At 42.1% G+C, this 19379-nt stretch overlaps 1 protein-coding gene across 4 annotated transcripts; it reads right to left on the bottom strand.

The window, feature by feature from the left end:
- Positions 1–27: 27 nt before the first annotated feature.
- ZNF502 (zinc finger protein 502) lies at positions 28–15879 on the bottom strand. 4 transcript variants are annotated; one of them, XM_042978711.1, is made up of 3 exons: positions 15800–15879; positions 5781–5894; positions 28–5280 (listed from the first exon to the last, which is right to left on the bottom strand). In XM_042978711.1, the coding sequence occupies exons 2-3, from the start codon at positions 5833–5835 to the stop codon at positions 3707–3709; spliced, it is 1629 nt and encodes a 542-aa protein (XP_042834645.1). In that variant the 5' UTR covers positions 5836–5894; positions 15800–15879; the 3' UTR covers positions 28–3706. The 4 variants fall into 4 exon arrangements, with proteins under 4 accessions (XP_042834645.1, XP_042834647.1, XP_015395921.1 ...); XM_042978713.1 differs by lacking the exon at positions 15800–15879 and adding an exon at positions 15141–15784 and having other exon boundaries at positions 5781–6158; XM_015540435.2 differs by lacking the exon at positions 15800–15879 and adding an exon at positions 15141–15784.
- Positions 15880–19379: the final 3500 nt, after the last annotated feature.

The following is a 19379-nucleotide window of genomic DNA, read 5'->3' as shown; positions in this document are numbered from 1 at the left end:
CCTTTCTGTGTCCCTCTCCTTTGCTGCCCCTCCCCCACTTGTGCCGTCTTTCAAAATAAAAAAAATTAACATTAAAAATAAATATAATCTTAAAACAATCTCCTCCCATCCTCACAAGCAGGGCAAGAGTGGAGCCCTAAGTGGTCAACTCTATAATAAACAACTAAAGGGGCATCATGGAACAGAAGTATGACCAATAAAGAGAAATCTGAAGGAAAAGCAAGAAAAGATACAGGAATTTAAATTTCACATGACACTTACTAGCGGTGTGACCTTGGGCAAGTCCAACCACCTGTTGTCTCTATTAGTTTTGAGGATCTGATGTGGCCTCATGCCATGTCCTTCTGAAATCACATACTAAATTTCAGCACACTGAGAATAAGCAACATATTCCAGCTCTTTATCATCCCCAGCCAAGGAAAGCCATGAGCTCAGGAAGCGCCTCCATGGTTGGGATTGCTACTAAGCTCAATCGCTCTCCTGCCAGGCCAGCATCACTATTCAGCTCCTGCTTATTTCAGGGATATTCCAGCTGAAGTGGTTGTGCTTCTACAGCTGCATTTGTCTCTCCCAGTTGACCCTGACATCAATATGACGTCTGAAAATACTCGGTTAAATTGTGATGGGACATTTAAATGGCTAATTTATAACAAGTGGAGTTTTGGGGGGTTTTTTGCTACAAAAGGTTACTTTCTCTTAAGAGACCCTCTGCTTAATACAACCACACCATCTGTATCTTGGGGAAAGGTTTGGAGTTCTCGCACCTGGCAAATACTTCATGGACACGCTCCTATACTTACCACACCTCCTTTCTGCTGGTAACTGTGGACCTAAGTTATAGCCTGGCAGGGAGGCATGGAGAAATGTCTGACTCAACGTTTTAGTGTAGCTCGACAAATATTTACTGAACACACTCTAAATTCCAGGGACCGTGGATACAAACCTGAATAAAGATCACATGGCCCCAGCTTTGACAGAGCTGACAGTTCAGTGGGAAAAGATCTGTAAACAAGCCATTACAATGTAACATGATAAACAAAATGAAGATATAAAATACAAAAATAAAAAAATATGTGAGGCCAGACACAGCTTCAAAGGAGATGTTGCATGAGCACGTTCACAAGTGACAGAGGGGAGCTTCCCAGGCAAGCAGAAGGAAGGATATTGAGGCAGTAAAAACAGGATGTGCAAAAGGTGCCAAAGTTGAGTCCAGCAGTGATGGGGAATCACGGAATTTGCACAATGGAACAGCATGCAGTGCAGGGAATGGCACCTGAGAATGATGATGTAGGCATGGGCCAACATAGGAGCCTTATATGCCTTTTAAGGGGCTAGAATATGCTGAGGTAACAGCAGCACTGCTAGTTGTGTCTTTCAAAGACCATCAAGAAGAAATGTGAAAGACGGCCTAGTGGGGTAACTGGAAGACTGACTGGGAAAATAGGAAAATGGTCTAGGAAATAAACTGGGGAGTGGACCAAAGCAGTAGCAATGGAAATGGCTTTGAGATTTAGGAGATGTAAGCAGGATACAGTGGCTGCTTGGATACGAAGACTGAGTACAAGATTGACAGAGGGGGCATTTCCAGGATTTGGGGCCAAGCTAGAGTAAGTAGGCACATGGCTGGCCAGCGAATGAGAGAATTTTGCCAGGAGCAAATATTTGCAAGTGTGAGAATATGGGATAAGGAGAGTGGAAAGATGACAAGGTCCTTTCCTTCCTGTTTTCCCAGGAAGTGAAAATGGTACCCAAAAATGGTACCATTTTAAAAAAGAGTTGTGTCTATTCTATTTTTAAAAAGCTTTCGAACAAAAAGTTGGAGATGTCTCAACCTTAGATTTCCCATTTCTTCCTTAAGAAAACTCTCCCAATTCTCTCTAATCTCAACTCAAGACTCTAAAGATAGTAGTGTATAAATATTCTAAACACCTACATAACCCAGGAAGTTGCTAAAGTTTCTGGTGGGCAAAGTTTGATTAAAATATATTAATTCAACAAATATTTATTACATATTTAGTATGTGCCAGCAATGAATTCTGTAGCGTTATTTTCACTTAGTACAAATACATCAATATTTCCTTTCAATAATATAACTTTTCATGAACATGAAGTTTTAACAGGGTTTTTTTGTCCATAAAGCATTGATTTACTCAATTATTAGTTGCCCTGTGACAGGTTTTGAAAATATACTCTTCACAGCTAGAGAGGAAGAGAGTGATATTTCTGCCACGTTCCTATTCATGGTAATTAATAGCTCAAACCACTACTTACAAGACAGTTGCTCTGGAAAAAAATTAATACTGAGTTCTAAGTAACCAACCATTCCAGAATCAACTGACTTTGTTTTTAACAGTCATTATTTTTAAAACTGTATGAACTTCAGAGCATAGAAACTCTTCCAAATACCAGACAACGGCTATCCTCACCTCATCTCTCAGAGCTCAAGGTCTGGGTAGCAGTGAAGAACATGAAAGGGAGTAAGGAAATAAAGGAAAAAAAACATGCCTTCTCTCTTAAAAGAATAAAATACCATCATAGTCAGTGGCTAACTATGCTGTCTCAACATTCAAGGATTTGAAAAAGAGGTAATTCTCTCTAGAACACTTTCCAAATTTATCCCATGACAGTGTTTCCCTGATTACACCTAACCTACAGGGAAGGGTAAAATATCCAAGAATAAGATAGTGCCAATAAAAATGGAAACATCTGAAACCTAACTAATCTGTTTATAGCTACCAATGGCATAATTAAATGAAACCTAGCCCTCTCCGCTACAATGACCAACATTCTCTTAAGGACTGGTCCGGCAGCCCTGAATCCAGCCAACCTAAAAGGCTGTCTTTATCACCAATGGTTTCTCCTCCCTAAACACCCATTAACAGTTGTTTGGATGTTGTCCCTCAGCACCAGCAGCCTAGCACATACTATGTCCCTCCTGGGTAAGTCAGTGTTCCTCTGGGACAAAGTTTGGACATTCCTCTTCCTGGCCCTCTGAGCAGACCTGACTCCCTTTCCAAACTGGCATCGCTCAAGATAAGTTTCTCTTGACCTCCTACTTCCACTTTAGCCCCAAATTGCCTTCCATCTTGAAAGGATCAGGAAAGATCTCCCTCACCCCGAGAAAAGCCTTCTTCACTAACATATCTGTAGACATAAGCCCAGTGCTTGCCACATACCCCCTTATTTGTTGAATGAATGAATAAGGATTCTTTGTTTTCCCTTATTTCCGCCTCTCCTTCATGAGACCACACCTACAGATCGCATGTTGAAAGCAGCCTCAGATACCTGGAGGCTACTTAGCACTACCTCAGAACTCTTGCCACTTTCACACTGAATGTTTGGGAAAGCACCTCAACCTACTGGCCAGAGAACACAGGTCACAAGCTGGGAAGGTGGGGCAGGAGTGCAGTAAGGGAAACACAAGTGCTAACTTAACAATGGCACCTCAAGGTATGAAAGTCACAAGGAGAAGTGGCAAGCAGCAAAGATTCATCTGAAAAGCAGGGAACTTCCTTTCTACCCTGAATTCCCAGATGCCCAGCTGTAGGCTCTGCATTCTCCAAGCTCCCGCCTCCGTAACTGGAAATACTCCTCTGAGTGTAACAGTCGGTGCTCCCTCCAGGAAATGTACCTGCCCCCCGCCCTGGCCCCAGCCAGATTCCTAGTCACTATTTCTAGAGAAGCTGTCATAACCCGAATGCCAGGGTTATTCACCATTGTGAAGTTTCTGATGTCTGAAAAGGACTGAACTATGTCTGAAGAATTTTCCACATTCAATGCATTCATAAGGCTTCTCACCAGTGTGAATTCTGTAATGTTCACTAAGGTGTGCATACTTGCGGAAAGTTTTCTCGCACTCGCTACATTTATAGAGCTTCTCACCAGTGTGTGTTCTATGATGTTCAGTAAGAGATGAGCTATGAGCAAAGGCTTTCCCACATTCTTTACATTTATAGGGCTTCTCTCCAGTATGAATTCTCATATGCTGAGTGAGGCAGGTATTCTGATTAAAGCCCTTCCCACATTCATTGCACTTATAGGGTTTTTCTCCAGTGTGACTTCTCTGATGCCGAATGAGGCAAATGCTCTGAATGAAGGCTTTACCACATTCACTGCATTTGTAGGGTCTCTCCCCTGTATGAATTCTCTGATGTTTAGTGAGTGGGGTGCTCTGAGTAAACGCTTTGCCACATTCCTTACACTTATAAGGTTTTTCTCCAGTATGAATTCGCTGGTGTTTAATAAGGGATGGGCTCTGACAAAAGGCTTTGCCACATTCCTTACATTTATAGGGTTTCTCTCCAGTATGAATTCTCTGATGCTGAGAGAGGTTTGCCTTTGTTTGAAAAGTTTTCCCACATTCATCACATTTATGGGGTTTTTCCCCAGTGTGAATTCTCTGGTGTTGTGTAAGATTTGAGTGTTTACGAAAAGAAGAGCCACACTCATTGCATAAATAAGGTTTCTCACCAGTGTGAATCCTCTGATGATGAATGAGGTGTGTGTTCTGATTGAATGCCTTCCCACATCGATTACATTTGTAAGGTTTCTCTCCAGTGTGAATTCGCTGATGTTCAGTGAGATGTGAATGATTGCGGAAGGAATTCCCACATTCATTACATTTATAAGGTTTCTCTCCAGTATGGATTCTCTGATGCTGAGTAAGAAATGACCGACACCGAAATGTTTTCCCACACTGCTCACATCCATATGGTTTTACTCCAGTGTGAATTCTTTGATGTTGAACAAGGAAGGAGCTACGACTAAAGGCTTTCCCACATTCCTCACATGCATAGGGCCTCTCTCCAGTATGAGTCCTCTGATGCTGGGTAAGGGATGAGCTCTGAGTAAAAGCTTTTCCACATTCGTTACATTCCCAAGGCTTTTTCTGTGCAGAGAGGCTTGGACATTTACTCTGGTCTGAAATCTCATTGGTGTGTATGCTACTTGTCTCCCACTGATGTAGGCTCTCTTGTGTAGAAACCCTGAGACGTGTAACAAAGCTTGAAGTCAAAAGTAAGCTTCTCTCAAAATTATATTCTTGGCTAATCATTTCAGGAGATGCTTCCTTGTGGATAAAAGTTATTCCCCCAAAACCTCCTTCTTTGAAAAGACATGGTCCAGGAACCTCTCCAGAAGGGTTTTCCTTCATGCTCTCACATGCATATTTTTCTCCAAATGTAGAATCCTGGTATGCATCGTCTTGTAATCTCTTTGCTACTATCCCTGGTGAATCAATTTCAGAGACATCCTGCTCTGGAACAGACTTGCTCATCAAATCTGAAAGAAGACATCAGAGTGAATATCTCTCGCGCAGGCCAGAGGGGAAGCCCCTGAAGTTACAGGGGCCTAATTCTGACGTGACTCAATAATGGCATAGAAGTAAGGGCCAATAAAAGCAAGTAGAGCAAGTAATGCAATTACAAGTGGTGGAAGAGATCTGTGTTAGGGTAAGGTGACCACCATTAATAAGGTACCCCACAGAAGAGGAAGTGAGAGAACCAGAGACAGTAGAAATACAGGGAAAACGATGAAGATCAGGGCGTGGTTTGTATTCAGAGTGGACCATGGGCAAATGGACAAGCGAATGCTGGAAAGGAGACAAAATGAGTACTGGGGAAAGTTGGTCCCAGGAGACGCTCACCCACATCTTCCCCAATGTCCCCCCAGCATCCCTAAAACACAGGGTAATCTTCCTTCCCGAGCTTCAGTCACTTTCTCTTATACAATGCCCAAAGTCCCGCTGTCTGTCCCCCTGGTTTTCCCTTTTGCTCACTCACCTGGACAAACCTCTCTTCCGAGCTCTTGCTCTTCAGCTCCTTGCATATTCAACATCCACAAATCTTCTCTTTGCTTTGATAGGAAAACACTTCAGAGTTGGAAAACTGGGAGCCCTGCTCATAGGGGGGAAAAAAGGTGGGGGAGGGGATATCACTGTCCCAGTAAACAGGAAAATGAGAAACAATGGTTGCCTAGGAACGCGATCTACTAACTGACACAAAATGTCTAGCTAGCAGAGGGACTGCATCAGCACAAATTGCAGCGGGCTTCCAGCCTTCCAGCTTCACAAATTCCATTGGTCAGCTGTATAAAAAGTGACGGCCAGACTGACACATTAGCAAACACTCAAGCGCTGGATGAATAAATCAGAATGATACCTATGAAGCGGATGGAAGTATTCACGTTAATTAGTGACCTGTCTTTACATACAACAATCCATATAAAAAGTCAATATAATCAAAAGTTGCACAGGGAAATGGCCTCACAGTAAAGCTGATGCTTTAAAGTCTGATCCACTCATCTCCACTATATGCTATGGAGCTGGACAGCAGTGAGGGAACTCTATTTGTACAACTTGAAAGTATACTGATTGCCCTTTCTTCTAGAGGTCAGATCAACTAAACAGTTTCTCTTCAGGCACAGCCCAACATGAAGAGTGTAGGCTGCAGTTTAAAAGGGAAAAAAAATTCATTTAAATTGTGAAATAATTTTTCACTTACAAAAAAATTGCAAAAATAGTACAGAGTTTCTCATGTTCGTAATATTTAATCACAACTGTTCATCCAAAAATGTCTCTCCATATAACCCTGAAATGAAAAGAAGAATCTGAAGCATTATTTCAAGGAAAAAGGAAGACAGAGAGAGGATTTTACCATAACCGAGTGCTCAAAACACATGTATGCATGGCACAAGTCTACTGAAATACATAAGGCTGGTAGTGTGGTATTCTCATCCAAAGCCTGTGGCTCTGTGCTAAATTTTAAAGGTTTAAGAGGATTCTATCTGGGATTTCCTGATCCTATTCTGTAAGAGGGGCATAGAAAGAACCCACAACACAATCCTATAGAGAACCATGAAGTAGAGTGGGGTTTCAGTACAATCAGAGTTAAACAGTGAAGAAAAAGTCAGACGTGCCCCGACCTGCCCAGAACTTACATTACAGCTGGACAAAGACATTAAAGTGTAGTTACAATTATGGGAATTACAAAAGTAGAAATATGAGATGCTGGAATGTAGAGCAGAGGGGCCCTGATGTAGTCTGGGAAAGAAAGCCTCGCTGAAAAAGAGATAAAAAGGAATGAGACAGGTAAGGACAGAAGAGAATATACCAGAGATATGAAACGATACACAAAAGGAATCCTGCTCAGTACTTTGGAAAAATGAAAAAGAGATCCAGTAAGACAAATTATTAAGCACAAAAATAAGACATGAAGCCTGAGGCAAGAAAAAGCCAGATCAAATCCAACCCTGAAAAACAGTTTAAGGAATTTACCTGAAAGTGAGTAGAAAGCCACAAAAGGAATATGAAAAGGTTTGGGGGCAAAAAGTAACATGAGTATATCTACTGTTTAAACAAAAAACATATCCTGGGGCACCTGGGTGGCTCAGACAGTTAAGTGCCTGATTTCAGCTCCAGTCACAATTTCAGAGTTCATGAGTTCGAGCTCCGCATTAGGCTCTGTGCTGACAGACAGAGCCTGGAGCCTGCTTCGGACTCTGCGTCTCCCTCCTCTCTGCCCATTCCCCACTTGCACTCTCTCTTTCTCTCTCAAAAATAAGTAAACACTGGGGTGCCTGGGTGGCTCAGTTGGTTAAGCGTCCGACTTCAACTCAGGTCATGATCTCACAGTTCGTGGGTTCAAGCCCCACATCGGGCCCTGTGCTGACAGCTCAGAGCCTGGAGCCTGCTTCGAATTCTCTGTCTCCCTCTCTCTCTGCCCCTCCCCTACTCATGCTCTCTCTCAAAACATAAACATTAAGTTTTTTTTTGTTTTTTTTGTTTTTGTTAACGTTTATTTATTTTTGAGACAGAGAGAGACAAAGCAGGAACAGGGGAGGGGCAGAGAGAGAGGGAGACACAGAATCCGAAACAGGCTCCAGGCTCCGAGCTGTCAGCATGGAGACCGACGCGGGGCTCGAACTCACGGACCGTGAGATCATGACCTGAGCCGAAGTCGGACGCTTAACCGACCAAGCCACCCAGGCGCCTCTAAAATTTTTTTTTAATAAATAAACGTTTAAAAACACACACACACACCCTTCTGCCCATAGCACAGAGGAAAATTGTGTATGAACGGGTGGAAGGTGGAGAGGCAAGATGAAGGCTGGAAGCTTCCATGGGAGGTTGTTTCAGCGGTCCAGTAAAGAGACTGGACCAACTAAGAGACAAAATCCACAGGACTGGATGAATATTTAGGAGAGGTGTAAGGGTGAGGGAGAAGTCAAGATAATTTGCCAGTTTAGGGCTTGAGTGATGACAATGACCTTTAGAGAGAATGGGAACACTAGTCTGGAGAGAAAGAAGATACATTTAGTTTTCAAATATCCAAGTAGAAACTAGACTTACATATCTGGAATAGAGAAGTGTCATAAAGAGAGTAATTAACATCCTGGGAGTAACAGGTAAAACCAACAAATGAGTGTGGCTAGGAAAACCTCAACAATGAGTTTATATATTTAAAAGGAAGTTTGGGGCGCCTGGGTGGCTCAGTCGGTTAAGTGTCTGACTTCGGCTCAGGTCATGATCCCATAGTTCGTGAGCTCAAGCCCTGCATCAGGCTCTGTGCTGACAGCTCAGAGCCTGGAGCCTGCCTCAGATTCTGTGTCTCCCTCTCTCTCTGCCCCTCCCCTGCTCATATTCTGTCTCTCTCTCTCTCTCTCTCTCTCTCTCTCTGAAATAAACATTAAAAAATTGTTTTAAATAAAATAAAAATAAAAGGAAGTTTAACTCTGGCTTTTGATTTTAGAGATTCCTAATCCCCAAAGAGAAATAAATAAAAGAATTTAATATATGAGAAAATTGGCATTTCTAGTCATAAAAAAATTGATTACTTCTGAATTATGTTCCAACTGTTGCTTACCTGGAAAAAAACACTTAGTAAGATTCCTACCTCACACCATATACCAAAATAAATCTAAACTGATTAAAGGGTTACATACAAAAAGTGAAACCACAAAATATTAAGAAATGACTGACTTTAGGATTAGAGAAGACTTTTCTAAGCGTTATGCAAAAAAACAAACTACAAAGGACAAAACTTGATAAATCTGGTCACAGAAAAGCAACAATCTCTATATCCAAAATACAAATAAAATCAAAAGAAAAAATCTGGGAGAAGTACTTTTGATTTATACATCAAGGAGTAGATGGACCTAATGGATAAAAGACTTCTTATTAATGAGTAAGGAAAAAAGATGAACTCATAAAAAATATGGGAAATATAACATAGAGCAAGAATTATAAAAGACAATAAATAAATAAATAAAATACAAAAGGCCAATAAACCTATCAAAACAAAATTCCAACTTGGTGGTAATCAAAGAAATTGAAAAGAATAAAGAATCTATTTTTAGGTCAAATTGGAAATTTTCTTTTTTGTGCTAAAAGTCAAGACTGGCAGGGGCATCTGGGTGCCTCAGTTGGCTAAGCATCCCACTTTGGCTCAGATCGTGATCTCATGGGTCGTGAGTTTGAGCCCCGGGTCGGGTTCTGTGCTGACAGCTCAGGGCCTGAAGCCTGCTTCAGAATCTGTGACTCCCTCTCTCTCTCTGCCCCTCCCCCACTCACGCTCTGTCTCTATGTCTCTCAAAAAATAAAAATAAATGTTTAAAAAAAAAAAAAAAAAAAAGACTGGCAAAGGTATGGGGAAATAGCTTCTCATATACCAGCAATGGGAACGTAAACTAGTGCCATTCTCCTAGAGATACTTTGGCAATATACATCAGGTCTTAAAGTTGTAGGCTAAGTTGCGGTTGGAATACAGGATCACCATTTTGTGGGTATAGGAACTCAGATAAGAATATTCACTACCTGGGGCGCCTGGGTGGCTCAGTCAGTTAAGCGTCCGACTTCGGCTCAGGTCAATGATCTTGGAGCTCAGTGAGATTGAGCCCCGCGTCAGGCTCTGTGCTGATAGCTCGGAGCCTGGAGCCTGCTTCAGATTCTGTGTCTCCCTCTCTCTCTGCCCTACCCCACTCGCATTTTGTCTCTGTCTCTCTCACAAATAAATAAACATTTTAAACAAAAATTTTTAAAAAGAAATACTAAGTATATACCATGTATCTCAGAAGGTCCTTAAAGTCATCAGTATGCCTATAAAACGCCTATATTCTTCAAATAGTAGAATAGTAATTCTACTAATAGAACTCTCTCAGGGCGCCTCTCCGTGGCTCAGTCTGTTAAGCGTCCCACTTTGGCTCAAGTCATGAACTCGCAGTTTGTGAGTTTGATGCCTGCCTCCAGCTCTGTTCTGACAGCCCAAAGCCTGGAGCCTGCTTCAGATTCTGTGTCTCCTTCTCTGTTCCTCCCCCGCTTGCACTCCTTCTCTTTCTCAAAAATAAACAAAGATTAAAAAAAGAAAAAGAGGGGCGCCTGGGTGGCTCAGTCCGTTAAGCGTCGGACTTCAGCTCAGGTCATGATCTCACGGTCCGTGAGTTCGAGCCCCGCGTCAGGCTCTGTGCTGACAGCTCAGAGCCTGGAGCCTGTTTCCGATTCTGTGTCTCCCTCTCTCTCTGCCCCTCCCCCGTTCATGCTCTGTCTCTCTCTGTCTCGAAAATAAATAAACATTAAAAAAATTAAAAAAAAAAAAAGAAAAGAAAGAAGAAAAAGAACTTTCTCAGAAAGAAGGAACTTCTCAAAGAAGAAAAAAGCTGTATTCTTTTGTTACCTGTAAAAAATAAAGGGGGCGCCTGGATGGGTTGAGCGTCAGGCTTCAGCTCAGGTCATGATGTCGAGGTCTGTGGGTTCAAGCCCCACATCAGGCTCTGTGCTGTCAGTTCAGAGCCTGGAGCCTGCTTCGGATTCTGTGTGTCCCCCTTCTCTGTCTCTGCCCCTCCCCCACTCATGCTCTGTCTCTGTCTCAGAAATAAATAAACATTAAAAAAAAAAAATACCCTGCAATGTTGTTGGAAAACACAATCTTTCTACTAACGGACACTGATGCTTAGCAAATCATGGTACTTCCACGTGGTGGCAATTATATAGACATTAAAATAATTAAAAATGAAAATATGTGATCATTTGGAAAAATATGCTCTATATAAATGAAAAACATGCAGGATATCAAATTTTAAAGTACATAATACTATCAAGCATATATGTTAAAATGTGCATATGAATAAAGTCAAGAAGGAAAATTAATCATCAATCACTATGGTAATATGGTATATTATGAATGATTTTCCCTTCTACTTCCCAAATTTCCCCTATTATCTACATCTTGCTTTCTTTTTTAAAAACTAACTTAAATCTCTAAGAATATGTATCAAATTGTTAACCATGATCATCTCTGAAGAATACGATTATGGTAAACTTTTGTCCTAAGGCCTATCTTTGTGTAATGTTTTAAAGTTTTCCTGTAGGAATAAACAGCTTCAATAATCAGAGAAAAAAGGGAAAAAATATAATCAGCGATAGGCACAGAAATTTAAGTACAAAGATCACACTGTTAATATAATTGTAAAGCAACAGGCAAATAAACATTGATGGCATATCGATATGGTAGATTTTACAACTCTTAAAAGTCCTATTTTCAAAGAATATTCATGAGAAAATATAGTATGTTAAAATAGGAGAATACAAAACCAAAACTCGGAAACACAAGAAACAAACGTTGAAGACAATGTGGAGAAAAAGAAACCCTCGTGCACTGTTGGTGGGAATGGAAACTGGTGCAGCCACTGTGGGAACAGAATGGAGGTTCCTCAAAAAGTTAAAAATAGAACTACTCTATGATCCAGTAATTATACTACTAGGTATTTACCCAAAAAACACAAAAACACTAATTCAAAGTGATACATGCACCCCTATGTTTATTGCAGCATTATTTACAATAGCCAAAAAATGGAAGCCGCTTAAGTGTCCATCAGTAGATGAATGGATAAAGATGTATATATACACAATGGAATACTACTCAGCCATAAAAAATAAAATCTTGCCATCTGCAACAACATAGAGCTAGACAGTATGTTAAGTTTAATAAGTCAGAGAAAGACAAATAGCGTATGATTTCACTCGTGGAATTTAAGAACCAAAACAAACGAGGGACACCTGGGTGGCTCAGTTGGTTGAGCATCCCACTCTTGATTTCGGATCAGGTCATGATCTCACAGTTCGTGGGATCAACCCCACATCGGGCTCTGCACTGACAGTACAGAGCCTGCTTTAGAGTCTCTCTTTCTCTCTCTACCCCTCTCCTTCCCTCCCTCAAAAATAAATAAATAAACATTTTTTTTTAGATGAGCAAAGAAAAAAGAGAGAGCTAAACCAAGAAACAGACTCTTAACCACAGAGAACAAACTGATGGTTCCCAGAGGGCTGATGGGAGGGGGATGGGTGAAATAGGTGATAGGGATTAAAGAGTACACTTATCAGGATGCCTGGGTGGCTCAGTCAGTTAATTGTCCAACTTTGGCTCAGATCATGATCTCATGGTTTGTGGGTTTGAGATCCGCATCAGGCTCTGTGCTGACAGCTCAGAGCCTGGAGCCTGCTTCAGATTCTGTGTCTCCCTTGTTCTCTGCCACTCCCCCACTTGTGCTCTGTCTCTCAAAACATTTAAAAAAATTTTTTTTAACTTTTAAAAAAGGAACAAGAGAAAACTACATAAATTTGATTTTGGAAAAGTTATCTAGGGGTGCCTGGGTGGCTCAGTCGGTTAAGCGTCCAACTTCAGCTCAGGTCACGATCTCGAGGTCTGTGAGCTCGAGCCCTGCGTCGGGCTCTGGGCAGACGGCTCGGAGCCTGGAGCCTGCTTCCGATTCTGTGTCTCCCTCTCTCTCTGCCCCTCCCCTGTTCATGCTCTGTCTCTCTCTGTCTCAAAAATAAATAAAACGTTAAAAAAAAAATTAAAAAAAAATTATCTAAATGCCTGCTTGATTTTGTTGTATTCGCTCTGCTGGTCTCTTAGGTGTCATGAAGTCAAGGGGCTGTTTGTCTTGTTCACTACAAAATTCGTAAATGCTTATTACAGTATCTGGTTCTCAATGGTTACAGAGGAAGATTGATTCTCAGTGGTTATTGTTCTGAAATGGGGTGAGGGCAGAGAAGCAGAATGTGGCAACTTCATAAACTTTTGTGTATGGGAACTGGAGAACCTTTTAGTGAATGAATCTGCAGAGAAATACAGCATATAATTCTCAGGACTCCTGCCTACGCTCATGAATGAAACTGATAACCTCAATCTAAAACTTCAAAGGTACACCTTTTAACTCTGCTACAGTAATGGCTCAAGGACATATTAACAGCTCTCAAAAACCTGGACCTCACTGACTAATTGGAACCATCAGTCTTGATATATAGATGTAATGGTTGTTAATATAAGAGCTACACTCTGGAAGAAAAGACCTTAAAAAGATCATTTTGGGGGGCACCTGGGTGGCTCAGTCGGTTAAGCGTCTGACTTCAGCTCAGGTCATAATCTCACAGTTTGTGGGTTCGGGCCCTGAGTTGGGTTCTGTGCTGACAGCTCAGAGCCTGGAGCCTACTTCAGATTCTCTGTCTCCCTCTCTCTCTGCCCCTCCCCCACTCGTGCTCTGTTTCTCTCTCAAAATTAAATAAACATTTTTTAAAAATTTAAAAAACCCAGAATGCAAAACATTAAAATAAAAAATATGCATGCATATACCAGCACTAAGTAAACATCCAATAAACAGAAACTATTATTAACACACACATATACACAAAATACAAAGAACAGAAGAAAATCCACCAAAATGTTAACACACTGATCCCTGGGTCATTTAAGGTGTTACTTTCCTTTGTCCTTTATACTCTTCTATATATTTCACTTTCCCTACAACAAGCATGAATTATTTTGACGGTTAGAGAAACAATCACATAAAACAAAAATGACAGTTCTTGCTCACAGGTTTCACAACCAAAAAAAACCAGAAACAAAAACAACAACATCAAAATGCCAGACCAAATGGGTACGGTATTGGCCTCTTGTCCAGAGAAAGATTAAAGTGAACTGAATTGGTAATCAGAAACTGCTGTCACAGCCCATGTGAATGGGCCTAAAGGACTAGTTATTTATCTGACAAAACTAACAAAACAGATAATATCCATGAATCCATTCAGCTTTAACATTCTGTGAATCCTTAACTAAATGAGTTAGTTCATATAAAACATTTATAAAGATGTCTTCCACATGGCAGGCATTCCACAGGGGTCAGGCATTATCATGTTTGATACTAAAATCTACGGAGAAGAAAAGACATCTCGGTGTCAACCTTCTGCTCCAAGCGTGGGTCATCTGAACTGTCAGCAGTTCATGTCAAACTGCAAATATTTTCTGTAAAGGGCTAGAAAACTAAATATTTTAGGCTTCATGGGCTATATGGTCGGTCTCTGTCATAGCTATTCAACTTTGCCTTTGTAGCTTAAAAACAGAACTAGACAATATATAAACAAATGAACTCGGCTGTGTTTCAGAAGACTTTTTTTTTTTTTTTTTACAGAAACAGGTGACAGACCAAATTTGGCCTGTGGGCCATAGTCTACTGACCCCTTGCCTACAAATTCCCCAGAAAGGAATGTACAGGTGTCTCCACCAATGCCTAGTGTAGAATAATCTGACTGTCAATGATTTTAAGACGATAAAAGGATGTGTCTGAATCCAGGTTTTGGGGAAGAGACAGGTATTGTGGTGAAGGGTAAAAAGGAAAGAAACTTTTAATAGCTTAATCCTGTTAAAAGTAATACAGAGCTAGCTCTCTCCTCAAACCCTATAAGCTTTCTCCTCGCTGCCACCTCCTTACCTCTCACTAATTAGCCAGAAAGGATTATGGGCAAGCCAGGTAAGGTTTTTGATGAATTTGAAGCGACAGTTCCCTCAATAAGGCCACACTTAACGGTACTCCTCTCTGAAGCCCTTGGATTTGTCGGTTGGCCAAAAGTAACCTACTCATGCAGGCTGCAGCAGCACAGTCGATCTCTCTTCTGCACCTTGGGTCACTTAGTAGCAATGTGTCCTTAGACAGTCATCTAGTCTTTCCCTATCTCAACATGCTTATTGAGAATACAGATAATACACTGCGGTTTAGGTCAAATAAATTAGCACAACTGCTTCGAACAGTGCCTGATACATGTTAAGTGTTAATAAGTGTAGTTTAAAATATTATCACAAAAATCCGCTCACATCTCTATCTTCCAGCGCTAGACTGGCTGCATCTTCGCAGTCGGCAGGCTCCAACGTCACTCATTCTGTAGCCCCGCCCCTGAGTTCTGGATCATATTCGGCAAGTAACGAGTAAAATTTTGTAGCCAGACACTGACGTTTCCATATGTGCTATCACATACATGCTGTCAACTGACTACTGGAAAGTCCAACTTTATAGATGAAGAAACAGCCTCTGTAGCCTCAAAAATTATGACTCAGAGACTCGAGACTAGCCACCTGGTGCGCTTTACACTACCGCCGTTTCCTATTACGACGGTCCCTAAAAATGTTTCTGAGCTGCAAGATTCATGGCGGGGGGGTGGGAGTAGCTGGTACTCAGCCGGAGAACTCTGAGCCCCGGGACTTCGTTTCCGAACACGGGTCCTAGCTCTTGATCACCTATCTACCCATCACTCAGTCATCACTCATTCGTTCATTCCCTCCACCATGTTCTTAGACTTCTGCTCCGTGCAGGGCCCGGTGCCGAGGCCGCTGGGAGTTCCGGGCCGCACGCGCAGGCAGCAATCTGGGGGGAGATGGGGGTCGGGACAGGCTTTCTACAGAAGCGTCGGCCCGCCGCCCCAGCCGAGGGCGCCCGGAGCCGCTCCTTTCCCCTCCCGAAGGCCCCGCCCGCTCACCGTGAGGTCCGGGGGCTCCCCGCGGGGCGGCAACTACTGTCCCACAGGTGCGCGCCAGCCCAGGGAGCAGGTTTACCCGCCAGGCCGGAAAAGCAGTGGCGCGGCCGGTAGTGCGTCACCAGCGGCCCCGCGCCCCTTGTCGGGCGCATCCTTCCGCTGCCTCTCTAGGAAGCGGGAGGAGCATCTCGATGGCGTGCTCGAAGGCCGCGATTCGGGGCCTGGTTTCCCTCCAAAACACAGCCGAGTCCCTGATGTCCCGTTAAAGACTACCTCTGCCCGGAACACAGTGACCACTTCATCCCTCAGGCCGACTGTAGATGGGGTCGTGAGGGTTGGAAAGAGTGCTGGGTAGGAGTCGGAAGGGGCCGTCTCAGCAAGGCGCTAGTCTATTCATCTGCGAAAAACAGCCCCTGATTAAGAACCTCGAATGATCCGTTAGTTAGAATGATAGATTCCCAATCTAGGCCCCCACACACTGATCTCACCCAGCAATATCTCTTATTCTGTTATCATTCACATTCTCTTTTCTATCATAAATGACTTCCCATTGGCACCCTGAAATCTCCGGTCTGTTCCTGACACTGGATCTCTTTTCCAGGATTTGCCCCTCTGGGATAGTCTCCCTCCCTTCTGCTTACTCTCTGCTACCTCCCCCATTCAATTTGTACTGGTTCTTCAAGACCCAGTTCAAATCTTTACTTGACCTTCACTAGTGTTTACACTCCATTATCACCCCATGAGTAATTCCAGCTCTAGCTGGCTTCCTAAATACACACACTGGTCCACTTTCACACGTTATTAGGGAGATAAACACAGGTAACATTCCCCTCACAGGCAACTATGAAGAACCCAATTCATCTTCTGTACAACTCTACCCAGTTAATGTGGAGCTATTACTTACCATCATATCACAGTGTTTAGCAGTATCTGGCAGAGAAGGTATTCAATAAATATGCGTCGAATCCATTAATCAAATACAAAAGTAAAGTTCAGATTAATTGCATTTTTGAGAAGTTGAGAAAAATGTGAATATCATAGCTTAAATCCAGAAAACAAGTTTTTGAACATCCAAAAGGATCATCTAGCTGGCATATTCCCATCTACTCACCTCGGTCTATCCAACCGTGGTCCCCTTCAGTAGGATGTAAGCTTTGTGAACACGGGAACCTTTTTTCTCTTACTCTGTCTGACCACATCTAGAACAGTGGCTGGCACATACTTGGCACTCAGTAGATATTTGGTGAATGACTGACTAAGCCACCAGAATCAGATTTCTTTCTTGAGCTGAGGAACTCCACCTTCATTACTGATACTGATCCACCTGGAGTCTCATCTCCAAACATAAATAGATCACTCAACATCATGTCATGTTTGAGGAGCACCAACACAAGAGTTTCAAGTTCAGCATCACCAGAGTTACAGGAGATAGGATAGATGGTTCTAGTTTATGTTCCAATAAGTTTCATGAAGTAGTTACTCCACATAGATGTATATTTCTTATATCTGAGAGATAAAACTCATGGAAAATCAACTTTCTTCCTCCAGATTACCTACGGCACATATTCTAAATAGGTTAAGGTTACTTCCCCTGGGGAAATTAGAAACTCCTGGTAAATCATATTTAACCACCCTTCAATAGAGACTACATGAAGAATATGCCATAAAGATGTCTTGTTTTTCTATGCAAGATGCAACCATTGTTACCATTCACAGTTGCTTACGCAATGTCTCTATCTCCCTTTCTCTCTAACACTCTGTGCCCAATTTACCATCAAGAAAAACAGGCTAAGAGAGTCTGATGCAACCAATATCACACAGACTGTAAGCGAAAGAATTGCCTTAGAAGGCTAGAACTTCAGGCTCCAAACCCAGTGCCCTTTGAAGGTCACGGCAGACAATCCCCTCCCCTTTCCATCATTTAAGTTGCCCCCGTCTAGATCGTCTCCTTTTTCTTTACATTGCTTTAAAGGGGCCAGAACTATATACACAAACTTTAGATCCAATGATCACCGTTTTAGCAAAGATATCATGACAAACACTATATGGTGCCCATAAAGTATCCATTGTCATCATTTTCCTTACTAACTAAACCAAATTTTTATTCAGGGTAGCACTGTGTCCAGAATTCTCAACTTGCTTCTCAGCTAGAGCTGGCCATATGACACAGTTCTGGTATAAGAGATAAATTATAGAGGGCTTCTGCGTGGAGCTTCCAGAACACTGCTGTTTTCCTAATTGAAAAGAACAGACTTGGTTGGAAAATGTTTTGTGTCCTTGGCACTTCTCCCTTCTTGGGACACAATTATGAGGCTGATGATGCAGCAGCCATCTTGTAACCATGAGGTTCGAGCATGAAGATGGTAACCACATTATAAGAATGGCACGACTAAAGGAAAGAAGGGGCTTGGTTTTTGAGTCTCCTGGACACCTTGTTAAGTGATAAAAATTAACCTCTTTTGGACCATCCACCCTAGTTGGGTTTTTTAATATGTAGCCAAATGCTTTCCCAAATGATTCACTTCTGCAAGGAGAATATATTAAAAAGTATGGTCTACACACCTAAAAGTTTTGTCTCTAGGAAAGACAAAATTACAACTAATTCAGCTTTTTCAGTCCAACCAGGTTGCAGGAAACATATAGTCCACAGAGGTGAATTTCCTTTCTCTGTGAGATACAGTTACTGAAAACTCGGGGCTTTTGTTTGTTTTTCACCAAAGCAAGTTAAATGAACACACTATTTAGAAATATATATTGGGGCACCTGGGTGGCTCAGTCGGTTAAGTGTCCGACTTAGGCTCAGGCCATGATCTCATGGTTCATGAGTTCAAGCCCCACAAGGGGCTCTGTGCTGACCGCTCAGAGCCTGGATTTTGCTTCAGATTCTGTGTCTCCTCTTTCTGCCCCTCCCCTGCTCATACTCTGTCTCTGTCTCTCAAAAATAAACATTGAAAAAAATTTTTTAAGAAATATATATTAATAGAAATATATGTTAATATATATACATACACATATACATACATACATATACACATATGTAAATTTCATCTAAGTGAGATACCCTTGCTAGTAACTCAGGTCTCCTTCTCAAGAGGACAACACAGTCAGTGCTAGATTTTTGAGACACTAAGTATTAAAAGATATGGTGAGACACCCCCAGCTTCAATACACAATTAAAAAGTAATAACCAGGGGCGCCTGGGTGGCTCAGTCGGTTAAGCGTCCGACTCTGGCTCAGGTCATGATCTCGCGGTCTGTGAGTTCGAGCCCCGCGTGGGGCTCTGTGCTGACAGCTCAGAGCCTAGAGCCTGGAGCCTGTTTCGGATTCTGTGTCTCCCTCCCTCTCTGCCCCTCCCCCGTTCATGCTCTCTCTCTGTGTCAAAAATAAATAAACGTAAAAAAATAAAAATAAAAAAAGAAAAGTAATAACCATGGTGGGGGGAGGTGGAATTAGAGCAAGATGGTCAAAGAAAGAATTACACATCCACAAAGATCTATGTTACATGAGAAAGTAATGCACCTAACTTCATTCCCCTCAGCAGGTTATATAAAGAAAACAGAGCACAACGTGGTAAGTTTATCTC

The sequence above is a fragment of the Panthera tigris genome, chromosome A2 (assembly GCF_018350195.1).
Source record: "Panthera tigris isolate Pti1 chromosome A2, P.tigris_Pti1_mat1.1, whole genome shotgun sequence".
Taxonomy (NCBI): Eukaryota; Metazoa; Chordata; class Mammalia; order Carnivora; family Felidae; genus Panthera; species Panthera tigris.
Note: the sequence above shows the minus strand (reverse complement) of the source record. Positions and strands in the feature narration are given on the sequence as shown.

What these genes read in the sequence shown, in the direction of transcription:
- ZNF502 (XM_042978711.1), bottom strand. Translation starts at nt 5,835, where the DNA reads ATGTTGAATATGCAAGGAGCTGAAGAGCAAGAGCTCGGAAGAGAGGTT. An exon ending in CGGAAGAGAGGTTTGTCCAG is followed by an intron (nt 5,281 to 5,780) that starts GTGAGTGAGCAA and finishes GTCTTCTTTCAG; the next exon opens with ATTTGATGAGCAAGTCTGTT.